This window comes from Globicephala melas, chromosome 9 (genome assembly GCF_963455315.2).
Source record: "Globicephala melas chromosome 9, mGloMel1.2, whole genome shotgun sequence".
Lineage (NCBI taxonomy): Eukaryota > Metazoa > Chordata > Mammalia > Artiodactyla > Delphinidae > Globicephala > Globicephala melas.
The window spans coordinates 58,808,678-58,829,676 of NC_083322.1; the positions used below are offsets into that span (position 1 = coordinate 58,808,678).

The window sequence follows — 20,999 nt, forward strand, 5'->3', positions numbered from 1 at the left end:
GACTTAGCCTGTGTTCATGCTTCCTGTCCTTTTACCCCTGCCCCAACCTGAGCCGCCCCCCGCTACCCCGCCAAACATTCACCCACCAACACGTAACTATAGCTGCTAAATATTTATACAGCCATGTGTGAATAATCCATATAAGTGCAAACACTTTTGAGACTTAAAATTCACCCAGCTGACTGGGCTTTATTGTTGTGCGAGAAGGGCTTGCTGAATCCTTTCTTTTGCTCTTTTAACCAGAGCGGAAATGTTTGCCTTTTCATTTCACGGCTGTGCTGCGTGAGTTGCCCTCCCCAGCCTTCTCCTTCTAAGCACTAATGTTTGAAGAGAGAATGAGAATAACAAATAACAGATACAACCATCTACACAGTTATGAGATTCAAAGATACCTCCACCCCCGCCTCCTGATCTAACCCGCATGTCATGTCTGATGTTGGAAGGTAAATTAAAACTCATCTCTGTTCCCCAAAGTAGCTGTGTTTGCATCAGACCAACGTAGCTCCGTCTTGGGCAGCCTCATATGACCTCTTAGCCTTGCAAATCGTCCAGGGTTCATAATTAATACTAGGTTATTTTCCCATGCCCATCTTTAGTATCCTGAATCACCTCACCTCATGCTTAGCTGGTGTTTCCATTTTGAATAGAAGTTAATTTCAGTTTGGTTTAGGCAAAATAAAATAAGGTAAGCAAATCTGTTGCAAAGCAGGAAGCATATCAAATGTATTCCACGTCTGAACTGAATGTTTTGAACTTCTGCTTATGTGGGATTCTCTGTGCCAGTTCTCTCCACTGTTAAAATAAACACAACTGTCAGCTGTACTACTCCTGAATATAATAGAAAAGATACATTGCATTTAACACCAGGAGACTCAGGGGTGCAGACCCACAAAGAACTTGCCTTGACCCTTTGAAAATGTGCCCTTCACATGTATGTAGGACACATATATAACAATTGAAAGTATACGATATACATTCGATTGTTGAGCAAGTAGAATGAAATATTTAATTACTTAGACAATTTTACCATTATATTTTAAACCTGGGTATTTGGGTATGTGACTTCTCGAAAAGAAATGAAATTTGTACGGCAGGTTCTTATTAGTTATCCATTTTATACATATTAGTGTATATAAAATTCAAAAAAAAATGAAATTTGTCTAAATGTTATATTTACTAAATGTAGTGCGACCACTAATGTCAGATTAGCTCTGAGAACTGGCACGTGTTTACCTGGGGAATTTAGACATAAGTTACGAAGGGAGAATCAAGGTGTAACCCATGGATCTAGGTTTATAACTTTATCTTTTTAAATTTTTAAGAATTATATGTTTGTAAATTTATATATTTATGTATATATGTATGTATATAATTTATAAATATATATTAAATATAAATTTGTTTACAATGGGGAGAGAGTTTATAAGCCAGATGCTAGAGTGGATGGAGGTGGACAGTTTAAGGACCAGAGTGGAAATATTCTGCCACTTAATCTACCCACTAATAAAATGCAGTTGTGCAGTTTAACCCGCAATAGGAACAAATAAATAAAGCTGCTTAAGCCTGCAAATATGTCTGTACTGGCTCCGCCTTCTAACTTTTCAAGGCACGGCTACAACCACACTTCTAGCTGCTTCTAGGTCCAGCCCTAGGTCATCCCTCTACACCGGCTAATCCTTCACACCAGTCTCCATCCCGTCCCGCCTGCCTCCTAATACAGGCTCTCATCCACCTGAACAGTATCTTCATATCGAATGTTTCTTTCTCTAACGTCATATTGCATATGAAACCACTTGGCCGTGGTAGGAGTAGAATTGGGGCAGCAGTAACCAAAGAGGGGCTCTTCTGAACTTGCTTGCTTCCTTCTATAGCCACAGAGTCTGTCAGAGAGAGACAGTCAGTCCAGAGGATGGCCACCCACATGGTACCAATGAGCCAACTGTCGAGTGACCGTCTCTGCCCTGCCTCCACTCAAATAAGCCCGGAGGCAGAACTTACCAAAAGAGCCCTAGCAGCTGAGGTGAATGCAAACAGCTCAATTCAGAAGAGCACCCCTGCTTGCTGAGTGTCTTCACAAGGATTCTGTACAGATTTGTTTCACTAAAATGCCTGTTTTAAAGGAGAACCTTTAGGTGGAGCTGATATGCATAAAACTCGTGCCAGTGTGGGGAAATAACTCCTTTTATGAATGAGGGAGGCAAAGCTGGTAGCTTTTTCTGTGGCTTGAAACACTCAAACGCTAGTCAGAACCTGTGAATATGTATCCATTCTTTTATATGGATTTATCCCCTTTATTGCTGGCGCCTCCTGGATTAGAAGGATTCTTCCATGCAAATAAGCCGTAGAGGAAGGTAGTGCAGCAAAGAACACCTTTTATGTGGCTTCAGTACTTACTTAGCAAAACTTCTACATTTATAGAGAGGCAAATGCTAAATTCCTGGATTTCTGTAACCTTCTTTGTAATTCTTTTAACTAATTCAAGTTAAAGTCCTTAAATGTATTTTTGGTTAATGTACACAAACAACAAACAGACCCACTGTACATCTTCTGTTAAGAATAGCTCATCCAAAGTGTTTATGCCTGATTCTGAATTTCTGACCATGGTAGAAGCAGGTAAAGATAGGATTTGGGTATCATGAGTATTGTTACAATATTAGCCACAGAAATTAAGATAAATACAGGATACTTTGTGCTTTAGAAAGACACTACATTAAGTTGCAAATAATGTTTTCCAGCCATAGTACCAAATTTGCAACACTTCTTTTGGGCCAAGAAAGTTGGTGGTTTGGTTTGGTTTGGTTTGTGAGTTTGGGTTGGTTTGTTTGTTTAAGCACTTTCTTTTTATGGTAGAAGCATCCATTTTTGTGTGAGCTTGAAGTTTGGGGGTCCTTTGGTGGTTTTTTAAAAAGTGATATTGTGGTCTCACATTTTAATGTTTCCTGGAAGAACTAGCTGGCTATTTAATTACTTCACAGGAACCCACATGACAGTTTTTGAAGGACATTTTCTTATTACTCATTGTTTAGTATTTTGGTCATCATTTTTCCCCCAACAAGATAGAGTTTTCAAGGTAAGATTCCATTTGTTTTCCTTTTATTTCAGAATAAATACATAGAAATTCTACTGTTAGTTGTCCACCCCGACCTGACCTACCCATGAAATACCCCCTTCCCCACTCCCCCGTCACCAAAAGAAAGGTCCGTGGTTTGGGTAGGCATTTCTAAGTTGGCTTTGAGAGCTAATCATTTACAGGCAAACGTAACCTCAAGAACCACAGTGTTTGGAGGTGTTAGGAGGCATTTTAACACAAATCTTCCTATTCATCAACCTGCAAAAAAAACTAAAGCCCATTAGGATGCCTTGAGCTTCCTGATAGGAGGAAAAAAAAATCATATAGAGGAAAATAAAACAAACACTATATTCCCTGGATGTGACTTTGGTACATTTCTAACGTCAGAAACAGAAATTCACCTCTCATGAAATCATTTTACAGTTAACTGATTGGAGAAATACGCAGCTCTAGTCATTGTCAGAAGTATACCTATAAAATCAAAGCTCAATCCAGAGATCGTCTTTATGGTAAAACGTTGATGGATGTTGTAACAGTTCATTTTTGAACAGAGTTCACTACCTGCCTCTCTTTTGTAAATTTAATAGGCTTTACCCCTTCTCTGGTCAAATAGGAGGTCTTTTATTACTTTTATTATTTCAGTTTTTCTCACTGAAAACTACCCTCGTACATCTTTGTGTATTTTGGTGAAATACAAAGTAAAAAAGAATCACTATGATATGAATTCCACAGAACATCAAGGAAGATGGCTTTAATTATAATACTTAGTTTTGAATAACTCTTTGTTAAACTTTCACATGCTTTATTCCACTCAGCCCTTACCACAGAACAGAGTCATAGAATCACAAAGCCAGTGGGAACCCTTGAGGTCAATTGCTCTAGCTTTCCATCTTACAGATGAAAAATAAACTTCAGATCCAAGAATGTTAAATTCAATTTCCTAAGTTCTGTAGTTTTTCCACTTTCTCCTACTTCCTTTTCTATGCTATACTCCTTGTGTTATCCCCATCTATCAGATGAGTCCCTCACCCAAAGTTGTATAGACATTCAGTGAACTTGAACCCGGATCTTTGCCTCTTAGCATCATTTTATTCTGCTCTCTAATGCATGGCCTGCTTTAATCTCTGCTGGCTAAAGGCCTATGTCCATCCTGTTTCCTAGTTTTCAGGAAAGAAAGACTTCTGTTAGTGTCACAGGGTGCCGAGGATGCCTGGAATTGTATGGGTAACACCTTCAGGATTATTAATAACCGATTCAGGAAATGAAACATTGTGCATGTGATAGTTTTGAACTCTTTCTACAAGTTACAGTGTGCTTAGTAAGTACTGGTTGAATTGACAGGGACAGCGAAGTGGAGAGGTAACAGATCTTTTGCTCTTTCTGTAAAGACCGAAGACCTTCACTGTGTTTCATAGAGGACCTCACGGTTCCGGCATATAGAGGATGTGCTTAACAGCTAGAAAAACCCGAGAACCAAATCCAACACCACCACTTACAACCTTCGTGGCCTTGGGAAAGTTACTAACTTTCCTGAACTATAATTTTCTCTTCTGTAAATACCGTCTACCTTACAGAGATTTTATGCGGATTAAATTAGACAATGTGTGTATAGAGTCAGGTACACGCAAGCACCCACTAATGTACCCTTTCCTGCCCTTCAAGTCTGTCTGGGAGGTGACTGGTAGCCTGCTTCTCCGCTCTGTCTGAGAATCAGGGCATTAAAATCACACTGGTCGGTGTCTGGATATTTTAACATTTTGGCACAGTTCTGGAAACCCGTCTAAAACACAGGGCGTCGCAGCTTTATTTCATTGGCATGTGTCACACATGCCGTAGTCTGCGTTACAAGGCAGTTTTCCTTTTTGTTCTCTAACGGGTCTCTGATACCAAACAGGGCATCAGAAAAGAGAACACGCAAGTGAAGGGGTTTGTGTCTAGTGAAATTTGATTGTCTTAAAAAACGCTTTCTACGGTAACACATAGTGGAATGATATTTAATTTACTAAATGACCTTGAGTATTTTGCAGGGTTAATATTTAAAATCACCAAGCTTCTGTATCCTTAATATATATAAATGATATTATAGGATCCTCCTCAAAAATCATTGGTCACATTTGCCCCTACACGCTCCACCTTTTCAAAACTTGTAGTGTTCTAAAATTGGTGATAATGCAATAGCAAGCTATAACAACTTTGTAGATACAAACATATGTTTCAAAATTCAAAAACAGAATCTTTAGACCCTAATGCTTTTGATATATTTTGTTAATATTTCATGATACATATGTAAATTATGAAATGTTTTATATTAAATGTTTGAGACAAATTTTCAATGAGGTTTTCAGCTTACCCTCTGAGTCCCAACTAAGATAGAATGGAAAACTCGTCTATTGAAAAAACTGCACTTCATATTCAGAATAGCACTGCTTACTATTGTAAGAGTGGCATTAGCCTATGCCTATAGCATGTGCCGTTCTAAACGTGGGAACTGTTGCTTCATAGATGTCGGTCCCCTTGGTACCCTAAAAATGCCTTCAATCTCTACCAAGACTTCTTCATCCTGTGAATTTATCAAGATTAGAGCAAAGCCTTTGAAAATATAAATCCTTCTCTCTGCCCCAAACATGCACAATCTGTAGCTTAGCATTAACTTGCACAGTGACTTCAGTCTTGGAGGTGGGAGGTGATAAGGGGGCTGAAGAAAACCTAGGGAATAATAGCATTTCAATACAATACTGTTAAACACGAGAAAATTGGTTTTTGGTAAGATGAACAAGGCAGTTATTTCCAGATGTTTAAAAAGTAAAATCTGCAGGATATACTGGAGTTTTGACCAAGTTTCTTCAAAAGGAAGACACCAAAAGAAAAAAGGAAAGAAATAACACTAGAGATTAGCAGCGTAATTTGAGAGAATTAACATATTGAATAATATCAACTCCTTAGAAGATGACTGTTTAAAGCTAGATGGTTTTCTAATTGATCAAAGCAAGGACTGAAGATGAGTTATGTGTATTGAATGTATGCGTGCATCTATGTCTAGACCTCTGTGTACTCAGTTATACTATCAGCTGGGTTACTAAGAGAAGATACTGAGAACTGACTTTTTAAAGCATGTGTAAGTCTTTTCTACTCTTTGATTTTAAGAAAAATGCGTTACTCATATTCTCTAACAAATAGTGACTAGCTAGCTACAAAATCAAGAATTTGGGGCAGGAATAATCTTCTATGAAGACTTAGGATTTAATATTCACAAGTAGTCAGTGAAGGAGCAGCTACTCCACCCTGCCTTTTTTTATATTAATAAGGAAAAAAGATGATATAATCCTATTAATTTAAGGTCATTGGGTATTCAGATTTGCTGAAGGAAGGTAGTTTGAATCACCTCATCCAAGCAGTGAGAGGAAGGAAAAAAGCTACATAAATAGCAAATAGGCAGATAATCTTAGCTCCAAATTACAGTACACATATGGGATATCATGAACTTTTTGGCATAAAAGAGGTATAGGGTATTAAAATACAAAACTATAAGGCTAAATGTCCATTTAATTCTTTTTGAGATCTCAATGTCACAAGTTTGTTTTAGGTACTTCTTAAACTAAAAATAAGACCACACACACCACCCGCCCCACACATACAATGTCCCATCTAAAATCTTCCGTTGCTTTAATAGTCTTACAGTTGTGTTCACGTCTCAGCAACGCCAAAGCAAGATAATTCCTGGAAAGAGAAATCACGTATAGTCACTACCTTAACAAATTTTTGCATTAGGTTTAGGCTGTGGGAGTTTATTGTCTTCCCGTGATTTTTCTCACCTTGATTTCAGCACACGCATTTTGTGCATTTTATTTTCATTCACAGTACATTTGGGGAGTTTGCTCGAATATTTGAAGCTGATTCCCCACAGATACATTCTTTGAACATTTTCTGCAGAAAGTATTTGATTGTTCATATTGTATGTTACCGTTTTTTGATCTTATTACTCTGGCCTGTACAGGCATTCAGCTGAACCCATGAAAGGAGTACAGACAGCTGACTGGATGAGGAAGACATTGGGGGAAAAAACTCCCATTGTTTAGATTTCTGTCAGAGGATATAAGAATGCTTAATTTCTTTTATCTCTAGGGCTTTCATTATCATTTAAATTTCATTTTACATTAATTGATCAGGGATTAGTAAAGCCATTATGCAGAAATTAGAATAAGACAAGCCAGATGGAATGAATAATTCATGAAGTCCAATTACGTTTTATTTCTGGTGTACTTTCAAACTTGCCTCTGACTTCTCTGCTATTTTGATGTGACAATATTCACAGGAAATCAAGAGTGCCATTTTAATTTATTGTATCCCTCCGAAGGGGAAGCATTTGTAGGCAGTAGGGGTGTGCTAGTGCATTTTCCGCAAAAAACACCGATTTCAGGGCTCTTAGAAATACTGAGTAATCTAGAAAACGTGGTCCGCCTCCTACGAAGGTTCAGGGGCATTGCATTGAGCCCCGCCAGTCCACCTGATTTGGGTGAACTGACCCTGGAGAGAGAGACCAGAGACTCAGAACCGTGAGATTTTTCACCTCCCAGAAGAGCTACAAATCCCTTTAAAGTATGTATCCCCATCCCCGCCGCAGAGGAGCCATTAAAGTATAAATTTGGCCTCGAGTTGGATTGGAGGCAGAGTTGCAGCTACAGAAAACGACCGCGAGGTGGCAGGCGTTGCCTTCAATGCCAAGGGTTCTGGGTCTCCGGGACCGCCGGGGCTTCCAGATCCTTCCCCGCGGGTCTGATCCCGGCAGGCAGAGCACGCCTGGGTTCGGGCCCTGAGCGACTCGCAGAGCATAGCCCGGCGAGATCTCCGAGCTCCTGGGCAGCCCCGGCCACCTGTCTGGAATGTCTCGCACGACTGTGTCTGAAACCGCCTTCCCCCGCCCGTCCCAGCCCCCAGCCCCTAGCCCCTTAAGAGTCCCTCCCCGCCTCCCCCTCCCCCCTCCCCCCACCGTATTTACTTATGCCAGTGGACAGTTCTAGTAACATTAAAGCTGCGGTGCACCTTCTCGAGGACTTTCATCTCGGGAAGTTTTATGACACTTTGTGAATGTGCAAAGTTTTTAATTAGGCTCGCTAGACAGCCCGAGGCAGCCGCAGCGCCACAAAGTCTTCACGGTCTCTCTGCTTTACAGCACAACAAGCCGCTCTACTCCTTTGAAGACAATGCAGACTATGTGTACGATGTCATGTGGTCCCCCGTGCATCCCGCGCTCTTTGCCTGCGTGGACGGGATGGGGCGCTTGGACCTCTGGAACCTCAACAATGACACCGAGGTGAGCGGCGGCGCAGGCGCCGGGCCGGGCGGGCTGGGAGGGGGGAGCCGTCGGCCTCTCTCCGTCTCCCCCTCTCTCTGAAATGGCCTTTTTTGGACAGACCCTCCAATTGCAGCTGGGCTGCCGACCCCCCATTCTCCGCTGCTGTGCAGGGTATTGGCAGATGCGTTGGCCCCAAATCATTTAATCTCACTTCATCCCTAAACCGTGGCGGAATCTTGGACAATTGACGACCCTTCTCTGCAAAGAGCAAAACCATACGTGTTCACGCCTTTTACTGCGGGAAAGGACACTCGGGCATATTTCAGGGTGTTGAAATAACTCTATTGGCAAACACTTGGAAAAGTAAGCTTTTGTGGACTTTGACTTGAGATTGGGCTTTTAAAAAGGGCTATTTGCCAGTGTTTGCTACTTGCGCAATTTCTGTTTTAAATCCATAAAAGATGATTCTCTTGACCGTTTATGTTTAGATCTATTCTCCATTTGAAATTTACAAGGTGAATAATCCTTGACTAAGATACCGAACTCACAGACATACCTTTATAAGTTTCAGACTCTGAACATGTATGTTAAACTCAGTATTTTTTAATGAGATTTTAACATGTCACATTTAGAGTCCTTCACAAGTGAAAAATGTTTTCAAAAAGCAATTAACACTAGGAAATAGTCTTTAAAAATTTTTTGCTATATATATTAATGTTTTAAAAATTATGCCACGTATATTTTTCCTTTTTTACACTTTCTCAAAATTATTGAGGTGTTAATTCAGGTAGCAGAGTTTTTGGTTGGGTTTTTTAAACGTGAATATTAAATGTCCTTCAGTTTAATACAATAAAATGGTCTCGTCGTCGTCTCCTGGCCTGTGATTCAGGGCAGCTCTCCATCAATAAGAATGGACAGGTAAGAAGAACAAGTGCTGAAAACTACATGTCAAGTGGAGAACGAGAGAGAGGTCTTTTGAAGTGTTCTGAGCAGGAAACAGCTCAGCCTTTTTAATTAGGAAGCCTACAGCTGGAGGATATGAGGAGGAACAGGCTCCCCTAGTATTTTTTCTGGGAGGGGGCAGGGAAATATCCTTCAGGTGTTATTATTGAGTCATTGTATCTTGCAAGATTATATACATCTAAAACCACTGCCAAATAGTTGTCTTTTAAAAAAACTTTCCATTTACGTCTATTTTTTCCTTTTGGCTACCAGAAGTGTATGACAAGGACAAGAGTTATGTAATGAAGCATCTTTGGAAATAAAGGGCGTGAATATGTGCAGTGCCCATCATTTCAGATGTTGAAATGTTTATAACATTACTGCTTTTATAGAAAGGTGTTATTACTCTACGATGTGATGGTTTCCCAAAGTCTTTCATCACCGTCGATTAAAATCATATTGTTTCTATCTGCTAGAATAAACTCAATTCACTCTAAACAACCAAAAACACATTTTCCAGATTGATTTAGGAGACCCAGTCAGAAATCAGATTTAGTAGAAGTGAGTTCAGGTGATACTCAACTATGATGTAATGGAGTGTTCTACCAACTCCATAGTAATTCCTCTGTAACTCTTCTCGTTTAGTTTTGTGTTTTAATCGGCTTTTTAGGTAAAACAAAATTAATATCTGAGCATTGCCAAACGTGTTTTCCCTTCCCTCGCTCTAGGTATCAAGAGACAACCACATAAGTGTTTTATTGTTAACCATTTTTAAAAATGGTTACTTGGCATGCAGATCGTTTAGTTTTGCGGTGATCGTAGTTCTGCTTTCACAATAATAGTAGATACGTTGAGTCTGATTCAAATCCAGTAGTGAACTGAACACTTTTTAAAACACTCATTTTTGCCTTCTATCAAGTTGAATAACATTTTTCAAATATTTGTCCAATTAGGAATTAGATTTGTTTAAAAAAAAAAAAACTGAAATCTCAGTGTTTCTTTGTCCTTGTTCAAAATACTGTGCTTTTAAACCAGGTTATTCCGACTGCTCCTATGCAAGGATAGTTCATATTCACCTACTTCAGTGTCACCTCTACACAATGTAGTAAATTATGTATATACATCCTGTCTTTGCAATTAAAATGATTGAGTCTTTAAAAAAAATATGAAAATATATCCGAAACTGAGATACAAGAGTAAGAAAGCCAAAGACAATATATGGATTATTTTCATTGTAGATTCATCAACTTCTGAAAGCTCATTACTGGTCAAACTAATAAAATATATTTTTGTCATTTTCTTCATGCATTTGATAATTCTTTTAGCACATGTTATAGACTGTGATAGCCTTTTTTTTTAACCACTTATAATATCTATGAAAAGATATTTTTAAATGGTTAAAATATTAATTGTTCCAGTTTGCTACTTTACTTAATTCCAAATAAATAAAATTCTTTAAAATGTTTTAGGCATAATTTAAAATGTATCAAAAAAATCACTTTCTTTTGAGTATTATATTAAGATTAAATACTTTTTATTCAATTTTTGAGATTGTTCACAGATAAAATCTGTTATTAACTAGCGTTAGAGAAAGTAGGATCCTGTATGATCTCTCTAAGTTATGGAGTTAAAAGTTAACTCTGAAACTCTATAGCTGAATCGCAGATTTCTTTGCTGAGTAGCACACTAATAATAAAGTGCATTGACAGAATTATGGCCCAAACTAAATTCACATTGTTTTGGCCTTTAAAAAGTTTGGTTAAAAATTCAGTCTCCAGCACTGCACAGCAGGTTCCTTTACTGTAGAAATTGTGTATTAAAAAAAAAATGAGCTGGGGACTTTTGACATTTTTGCTGTCAATTGACATACAGTGATTTAAGCAGGTAAAAGAATTTTTATTGATTTCAAGATTAAGTTTAAACATAGATTCTTACATATGATGGAGTTTTTATTGCTATTTTAAAGATAGGTATTGGGTCAATAATATCATATAAACAGATGGTTTCAATTCCCTGAATAGCAGAATGCCAGGGGAGCTAAGGCACAGTACATGTGGTGTTTCCATCCTAATAGGACATGTTTATTAGACACAGGTCTTAAAACAGTGGCATAAGATGATGTTGGTGGCCCTCTTTTCACTATATATTTTTTTCCTTTTTTATTTTAACATTTACCTTTTTTCATTTTTAATGGGCTATTGTCATTTCCTATTCAACTTTCTTGTAGAAGGCTTGGAGATCTGATCTATCAGTTATAAACTTCCAACCTTCAAGATGAGTGTTTACACAACTGATGATGAAAAGAGGGGCAGACCCACTAAAATTCTTTTTCCAAATATTAAGGTTCTTGTAACAAATACTGCAGGTTCCATTTCAGCACCTCTGGTTCACTTTAATAATGATTAATATTGTAATTATCAACATTGTCAGATTTCAGGTGTTTATTAGAGGAGATGTAAGGCCTTTTCTACAAGTAAGTGCTACATTCTATCAGGATATCACCCTGAGGACATTTTCAGAGTTATGGAGAACTTCCTATACCTTGGTATTGCTAGGAGGAAGAAAAAAGGTGGGGGGGTGAGAAAAGAAAAAAGAAAGGAGAACTTGCAGTTTTGCTTGCTTTTTCTTCTTCTGAGCATCCCCTCCCTGATGAGGTTTTGAGGGATCAATACATTTTTTTCCCCTGAAGACCCTTAATATGACTTTTTCCCCACCATATACCCCATTCCCCCTTTTAGAGTATCCTTAATCTTGGTAAATCCTGAAATCTCCCCCTCCATTGATCCATAAATCATGACCTGATCAAGAAGTATCACATTTAGCTGCTGTGTTTGTATGTTGTTTGTGCACCCTGCATAATCGGAAGAAATATTTATGTCACTCACTGCCCATTGACTGTGGAAAAAGACTCTCCCTCTTTTCCTTTTTTTGTGAAAGTGTCTCTTCTCTCTACTCTTTAATTCAGTGGAGCATATGATTTAAGAACAATGAATCCTTTTCACCCCTGCACAAGGGATATATAGTACTTAATGCACATGCAGGCAGTGGTGACTCATCTAGTTAAACGTATCGTTGTGAATTCGTATATTTAAGTTCATATTCAGAGATTCTTTGTCATAACCCCTTTGGCAGGTTCCAACAGCAAGTGTGGCCATTGAGGGGGCATCCGCCCTAAACCGTGTTCGTTGGGCTCAAGGTGGCAAAGAAGTTGCCGTTGGGGACTCAGAAGGCCGTATTTGGATCTATGACGTCGGAGAGGTACATGTTATTTGGTTTGGGTGTTGATTTTGTTTTTGTTGTTCAGTTTTTTTGGTTTTGTTTTTGCTTGTATATCTGGTTTGAAGACCTAGTGAAATTATTGACAGCACCTTGTGGGCCCTGAGAGCCCTCTCGAGTGCGTTTGCAAATTTCCATTGACTTCGGTGGGAGTTTAGTGAGACTTCCTCAGGGCCTAATTTGGTCTTCCGCGTCCACGTGCAGGGCCGTGCGTCAGTTAGCGATCGGGCTTTCAGAGCGCTGTAGAATTCCCAGCCATCCTGTGATGGAGCATGGCACTCCCCCCCGCCCCCCCCCCGCGTCATGAAAATGAAAAGTTTGCCAAATTCATCATGCGAACATTGAATTTGGAATTTGTTGTTTACTTTGAAAAGTCAAGCTTTAGTTGGTGTGTTCAATTAAAAGGTATATACTATTACTCTTTAATTAAAAGTAGCCAATTAAAAAAGCTGAGGGGAATCAGAACTTCATATCGTTTTCATGGTATTCAAAGTTATTATATGCAGTGTGTACTTCTCCGGTTTATCCTGTTATATGACATGTAAAGTCATTCTGAATATCACAGTACATATCAAAAGAAAAAACTACATTTTTTTCATATAAATCTCCTTGAATATTCATACTATACTTAATGTTACATTATCAGTCAATTTTACAGAAGCATATCTGTTTGTTTTTACTCTATGAGAAAGTATTGACAAAAACCTTCATTTTGGTTAAAGAGTTTTTTTCTTAAAGACAAAGAAAATATTGAACTTTCAAGCAAAACAAGAGTGTTGTGTAAATTGTTTTCGTGTAATATGAATCTAACATTTGCATTCCGGGGGAAAATATACTGCATTTGTGTATATAATGTCCTAGACCTTGGGAGTGCTCTTTGAGTGCCTGGTGGATGGGCATAGCTGATTACACTGCGAAGGGTTCTTTGTGGTTTCATCAATGAGCTTTCTGTAATTTTGGCAATCCTAGATGGTTTGCTCTACAATGGAACTTTTGATGATGCTCTATGGTAGAGTTGGTTGTGTTGAAACAAGCTGGATGGTGTTTGTGTGTGTGTGTGTGTACGTATGTGTTTTAATTCGGCCAGAGACAGAAACTAAATGACTTCAGAGATGGGAGTCTTCTGTTTGGGGATGTACAACTCTAAGGAGAACAGCTAGAAGAATCTCTTGTTTTCACTGCATGCCGTCTATTTCATTAGACTCCCCCCACCCCCGCCGTCCCCCCGCTGCCCCTCAACTACTCCTGATGTCATAAGCTGAGTCATTCTAACAGTGACAAAGACTCTGTTAATATTCATCCCCAGTGGTGAAGATGCAAATGGTCCAGTGACTACTGACGTAGTTTGGAGTCTTTGAGAAAGAGAATACCCTCTGAATTAAAAATATTGCCAATATTTTTAAAGCAATATTTTCTTCAATGAATATTTAAAATCAGTGCATCTTTTTCATGGTCTTCATCATCATAAAACCAAGCAACAAAAACACTTATTCTACATTGGTTCGTTTATTTAAAAATTTAAAAGGTAGCAAAGAAGGAGAATATAAAGAAACAAAAGGTTTCTCTCCTCCTCTCCTTTGTTTAGAACAAGTACAATTGTAGGAGAGAAAATAGGTATGTGGAGACATGCTCAGAGACGAAATGGTAGAAAATAGATGAAATTTAAAAACTCTTTTCTCCACTTCCCTTACTTATACATAACGTCCCTTAATTCTCTTAAGATTATATGCAACATTAATTGTTTTATCCAAGAGGGCTGGAAAGCAGAATAGTCTAACAATCTGGTTTATTTAAAGTAAGGCATTTTGAAAAATCTGTATGCTGACCACAAATAATTTGTGGTCATATATTCATATATATGTAATATACATTCACACACACCACCTCTAGGCAATAAGAAAATACAACATAACATATATACAGAATTTTCTGCAATAAGGTGATTTTATAGCCGTTGGACAACATTACTTGAATATGACTCATACTGGGGGAGTATGTATGATTTTGTAGAAGTTGCTTTGGCTGATATATGGCTGCTAAAACTTCTTCCTAGGTTGTTGTCATCATTTCTAAGTTGTAAAGTGTTGTCATACTCATATTTCTCCTATCGTACCAGCAGATCAGGCTGGTTTTCATTTTAGTATTATTGCCCTTACTTTTCTAAGGGACATTACAGACTATGGAAATGTCTGCAACTCTAGGCCAGTCTCACCTATTGTCTGGAGTCTAGACAGGCTATAGAAAAAAATCTCTGTGACATATAATAGGCCCCCAAATTTGTAGGGTTGTTTATCCCTACAAATTCACTACCAGGGGAAAAAAAAAACGGGGGGGGGGATATACTCTTTTACTGAGAGTAGGTAATATTATAATCTTCGAGCCCTTTTCTGAACGACCGAAAATCAGGATAAGCTTATACGTTTGAACAGTTCTTTCTGTATTGTTTGATCCTAAAAAGTAACCTATAGCTCAGAAAAACTCAGACTTTACAAGATAATTTTGTTGTAAGTATAGTTTTTCTCTTAAATTTGTAAATACCTTACAAAAATATTTATATGTATTTTGGGGGAGAAATAAAGGGGTCCTTTTCTGTTTCTCTTTGCTTGCCTCTATAGCCTGTTCTAACTCTCTGAAGACCAACTCTGTAGAGGTTCCACATTCCTAGAAGGAAAGACAACTCCTCCAGCTGAGTTTAGCTGAAGCCCACTTCGGAGAGATGGTAGCTCATAGGCAGATGCTGCCATTACTGTAATTACTATTGTCTCGTTCACTGAACCTAGACCTGACAGAGCACAGCTGTCCTTAGAAGGGCACCCCCTAAACAGTGCTTCCCCAGCCTTCCTAATCACCTACACTGCAGAACGCCAGGTGGAGCGCCTTCACGGCAACCTGGCCCATTTAGAATTTGAGGTCAAATCCAACGCTGGTGCACGACTGACGAGAGGGAAGGGGTTTAAACAGGAAGTGATTTTAAAAGGAAAAAAATACAGAGAAAGAAAAAATATGTCACTGAGGATCAGATTGCCAGGAGACAGTGCTACCATTTATCTGTATCCAAAACTAGTCCTCCAGGCCCCATTAAAACAGAGCCCATCACCAGGGTCATGCTGGCCTTTGGACAGAAAACCTTGCTTTGTGGAACCCTCTAGGAAGAAGATGGAACACTTTTCGATAAGCCTTACAATACAATCTGTATAAGGAAGTAAATGGTAGTTTTTAGAGGACACTTTGTTGCTCCATTTTCCTCGGGACCTCAGTACATAGAACTGGTGTCTGTCTACCGGAGGACATCTCACGTTCATTCTCCCATGGTTTACTTGACTGAGACCTCTGTTAGGCTGAGGAGAAGGGAGGAGGGGGCAGCAGGCTATCTTTCGTAAGGTCCTGTTTCAGAGCGAGGCTGGCTTCATGGTTGTCCCACCTGTGCCGTCTTGCAGGGCCCCGTGCAGAGGAGCCCTGAGCTTGGTTTAATGCTCTGTTGTCATTGTCTTCCAATTGTTAAGACATTTTTCAACAAGGTGCTCCATGTTTCCATTTTGCACTGGGCCCCTCAAATTCTGTATTCCCTCCTGTCCACAAGAGTATTGCTTTCAATACCACTCACAATGCAGATCAGAAATTTAAAATTTTGGCCTTGACCTAGACAATTAGGAAGAAGGAGAAATCTTTATAGAGCTATGGTTAAATGTAGTGCATGCCATATGATATTATTATTACCTATTCCTTAAGACTATTCAAAAATGTTGGATGAGAATAGCAATGACATTATATTGTAAATATCATATTTGGATATTTGGTGGATATTCTAATTTACCTCCCCACAACCCTCTTTTGATCACATCACAATTTTAACTGAAAGTATAATAGAGTTTTGGGAAAGATCTCTATGATGCCTACTTTAGGTGGAGTCGAGAGGGGCGGCCTTTCTCTGTCCACCTCGGTGTCAAGAACCTCCTGATAGAGGTTCTGTGACTCCTGTGACTGCCAATGGAGAGAGCTCCATTCAAGTCCAGGTAGACGTGCCTTCCTGTGAGACCTCACACTCAGCCAGAAGGGCGCTGCAGAAAGGGACTCTGGTGTCACAGTCGTTAACAGTCGTCTGCCTCATCTCCTGTCCCAGCCGAGGCTGCAGCTGCTGCAGGGAGTCCCAGCACAGTGCGCCCATGATCATGCCCTCCTCTTATGTACAGTTGTCCTCCGTGACTTTTAAGATGATGGCAGAGAGCAGTGGCTTGAATCCAGATTTACTGATGCAATTTATTATGAACTTCTGAAGGGGTAAACAGAGGATTGTGTATGAGCTCACTGAAACCATCAGATTGAGTCTGTCCATCCTTTTTTTTTTTTCTTTCTGGTACATTTAAATAGCAAAGGCATGAGTAATATCTCAAGGTCTACGACTAAGGAGGTAAAATATAAAACAAGTGTTTTCAGGTAGGCCACATGATGCTTTGTTTATATAGCATACATTTTTGGTTGTTTGATTTGAGCATTGTATCTGGAAAATATACTGTACACGTTTATTTTCACAGATAGGGGTCTATTTTCTTTGCAGAGCAGGTGCTTAACTCCCATTAGCATAAATGGAAGTTATGTGAATTCAGTGAAAGACAGAGAAGACCCCTTTTATTATTTGGCTATAATTTTAATTCTATTCATGCATCTTAAAAGTTACTTAAATAGACAGTGCATGCACCATTTAAATTTTCTAAGATCTACACTTGAAAATGAGCCTAGCTCTTGAATACGTTTCCAGGATTTTGCTCCCTAAACTGTGGGATGCAATCTGTTTGTTTTGGAGCTGTATGATCCCATTAAATTAATTGAAAGATGGGTAAGATAACAAGTCAGAAATTAACTACAAATATAACCTGAAAATGTTGAGTGTATTCTGAAGAAGAATACACTCAGAGACCTGTTCATCATTGTTGGATTTTTAAAAATGATGTGTGAACACACATATTCTTAAGAATTAAAAATAAAAATTACTCCCTGCTGTGGCTCTTTACCGAATAGCGAGCTTTTCTATTTATATATACGTACGGAGCTGGTTTTACCAGCACATGGGCCAGTGAGTATAGAATTATTCACGTGTCCTGATGATTGATCGTCAGCCTAGCTACCTGTCTTTCTTGCAGATGTGTTTTATAGCAAGCCCGTTGCCATTTTTAATGCTTCGTTGCTGTCACACAGATGCAGCTGTCATAAATATCCCCTAACAACTATGTTTGCTGCTTATCTGAATTAGTTAGAATGCTGTTTGCAGCACCAGTTGTGAAAGAAGCAGTTTATCTTCCACCTCCTATTATTTCTTTTTCCATTAACCTCTTCTAGAGAAGACTGTTTTCAGTTGTGATGAATACTCATAAGTTTCAAATCCCTGATTGTTTTTACAGTAGTCAAATGATAAAATTCCAAAATCATTTCAGCCTAAAGTAGAATCTGAAAAATAAAATGGCAACTTAAAAACTAATTTGGGAGATGAATAAATCTTATCGTCCCAGCTTTATTTGCTTGGTATCCCATTCACTAATTACCTAAGGAAATGTGTATTAATCTCTAAAGTTTAACCCTGAGCTTTGGCAACATTTCATATAGCTTGTTTGATATGACTCTTTGGGGCCAAAAGAATGGCAGTCATTTTATTACAAATTTTAATAAATACAATAAATTTGACATTTGTCAATGTGTTAAAAAGGCCTTGAAAATTTTTTAGAAAGGAAAAAGGCAGGAGAATACGAGAGATCAAATGCAACTGCTAAAACCGTAAGCATGAATTTAATGTTCATTTTTTAAAAAGATTTATTTATTATTTATTTACTTTTGGCTGCATCAGATCTTAGTTGCTAAATGTTCATTTGAATATATTTTAAAGCTGAAATTAAAAATTAGAATGAAAAGTTTACTTGGATTCCCAATAGGAAAAATGACCTGTGCAATATACTTTAGAATGATGGTCAAGGTATGATAATGTAAGAGGACTATTAAAATGTGCCTCAAACCATTCTCATAGCCAGCTAGAATAAGAATAAAAGCAAAGAGATTCCATGAGCCATTTTCCTTGCAGCTTAAATAGCAGTTCTACGTAGGAGCACCTGATAAACTGGAAGTACTGGGAGTCAAAAAGGGTTTGAGCAAAACACAAAATAAATTAACAATACACGTATGGTTTTTAAGTCGATTACACGGAGGCAATAATTGTTTGTTTTGTGGAACGATTTCATGTTTTCCAGTAGGACAGTGCCTACATCAGTTTTCCACAGGAATTTGTGCTCTAAATAATCCCCCTCTGTGGGGAAGGGGGGAATGCAGAACACAAAATAAGTTAAAGTGAAATTTGGGGGTTGATTCAAATAAGAGTTCCTTAATGAAAAAGAACTGCACTCGAAATCAGTCGATTTAATTATTGTGCTCTATGAAAGCCATTATCCCCTGCTGATGACGAGCCTGATAGCATAGCTAAGCTCTGGGAGCCTCCAGAAGAGAAGGGCAGAGCTAGGCTCAGCTTACCAGAGTCCAGTTATAATCACCCAAAACACTTGTGTTTCTCATTAAATGAGTGTGGCCATAAGTTGCTAGACTCTTGAAGGTGTTTTAAGTAGTAGCTTATTCTTCAGCAGATAAACAATATTTTTATCTTTTGCTGATACTAAACACTTCTTTTGGTTTTTCCCTCCATTGCAAAGACTTTGGCATAAACTATTCTGTGATGCCAAAATCCAGATAAAAACTGAAAATCCAGATACTTAGTTCTGCCAGTAATATCTAGATATTTGATGACATAGAAGCAAAACATTTGGGATTTTTCAACTGGACTTTTCAGTTTTTAACCTGAATTTTTATTATCATAGCCACAAACCTGTGCAGTTAAGTCAAAAGCACAAAGGCATATATTTGCATGGGCAGATTTGGGGTGCTAATAAATATAATTATATAAAATAAGCTACTTTGAAATAATATATTCATTTCCATGTCATAATAAATTATATTTGAAATAAAATAATCTGATTAAAATGGACGATTATAATTTTAGTATTAACTTGATTTCTTCTAGGAAAAGTGTTGTAAAAAGAAAAGTGCTATTCCAATTAATGTTATAATTATCTTATAGTGAATGTAGTCACAGTGGCTTTTATTTTGATAATTACATATGTAAAAGACCATGATTAAACTAATTATTATATAAATAGTGTGCTTATTCAGGTAGCATTAGTGTATAAAAATGGATTTAAATATATTTTCAAGCCACTTTTTTCTGAATTGATAATACTTAATGACTTTTATATATTGTGGAGTAGTTGATTAAGTGAAAACACTAATATCTAATTTTATAAAAACCAAATGTGTGCAGAGTAATCTGCAATATTCAATGAAATTAATATATTCCCATTTTGGTGATAAATGGTCTTTGACTATAAACCTTCTGAAACAAGTATCAGTTTGTATAATTAATCATCTTTATGATTCTTCTGTGGTTTCAAACTGTCGTCTTCAATAGCAGTTTGAAGCAGTCATTAATTATAGTGTTAATTTTTTTTATGTCTAACAAAATTGTGTTTAGTTTTAGAATTTCAAAACTGCTAAACTTTATCTTGAAAAATTACTGCTTAGAACGGTAGCCTCAAATCACAGCTTAGACCAGCCCGAGCATGAAGCTGCTTCAATCATATGTCTAGATTAACACTGGCCTGTATAGAAATGAAGTTATTTGTTTCTTCTGCGAGTATGTGTGTTACTATTGGTATATCTAAAATAGAATATGAAATCAAATATCTGCCTATACATGTTGATGTATAAATATTTATATGCCATACAGGCTGGACTTGCAAAGGGAGGAAGTGAATGAATCATTCTATTCTACTTTCAAGGAAGGTCTGCATGAATTTTTGAGAATGTCAGCTATCAGACCATCTTTCCCATTTTAAAACATGAATTATTGATCAACCATTTAGGGAATGTCAGAGCTTAACATTGTAGAAGAAAGTTTGCACTCTTACTTTTTAGGCTGGCCGATAAAGCTGATCGTGGTCCATTCCCCGAGATCTTTGTCCTCAACATTTAGACAGGATCTTCTATTTTTATTTGTCTTGGCATTAAAAACCCTTAGGAAAAAACTGAACATCTTCTAGTATCCTAAGAACTAGGCACCCTTTGACTGAGGGGAAAAAATCAGTCTGGCAGCCCTCCTTTGGCTTATCACATTCCTCAGTAGAGTTTTTCTGATTTTAGAGTGCCACATCCACAGAAACATAGGTACTTGCCAGTTGTCTATTTGAACAGGATAACCTGGCCTAGCACAGTGCCTGGCACATAACAGACACTCAGTAAATAATTCGGTGAATGAATGTTTCACATGTGAAAGTTGAAGGTTAAGGAAAAGCTTAATGGTGTGAAGCGTTCAGAGGGCAGCCTCCACAT

The 20,999-nt window shown here is 38.0% G+C and overlaps 1 protein-coding gene and 1 long non-coding RNA gene across 6 annotated transcripts in view; one reads left to right on the plus strand and one right to left on the minus strand.

Moving 5' to 3' along the window:
* Positions 1-20,999, plus strand: part of DYNC1I1 (dynein cytoplasmic 1 intermediate chain 1) — a 335,916-nt gene that overhangs the window by 302,867 nt on the left and 12,050 nt on the right. For all 5 annotated transcript variants that reach the window (XM_060304623.1, XM_060304625.1, XM_030857238.2 and 2 more), the window contains 2 exons: positions 8,241-8,381; positions 12,438-12,563. In XM_060304623.1, the coding sequence (XP_060160606.1) occupies positions 8,241-8,381; positions 12,438-12,563 (267 nt within the window). The remainder of the gene's footprint in view (positions 1-8,240; positions 8,382-12,437; positions 12,564-20,999) is intronic.
* The window catches only part of LOC115853680 (uncharacterized), a 31,745-nt gene continuing 24,852 nt past the window's right edge, over positions 14,107-20,999 (minus strand). Inside the window, exon 6 of the long non-coding RNA XR_004039680.2 lies at positions 14,107-16,851. This is a non-coding gene — a long non-coding RNA (uncharacterized lncRNA). The remainder of the gene's footprint in view (positions 16,852-20,999) is intronic.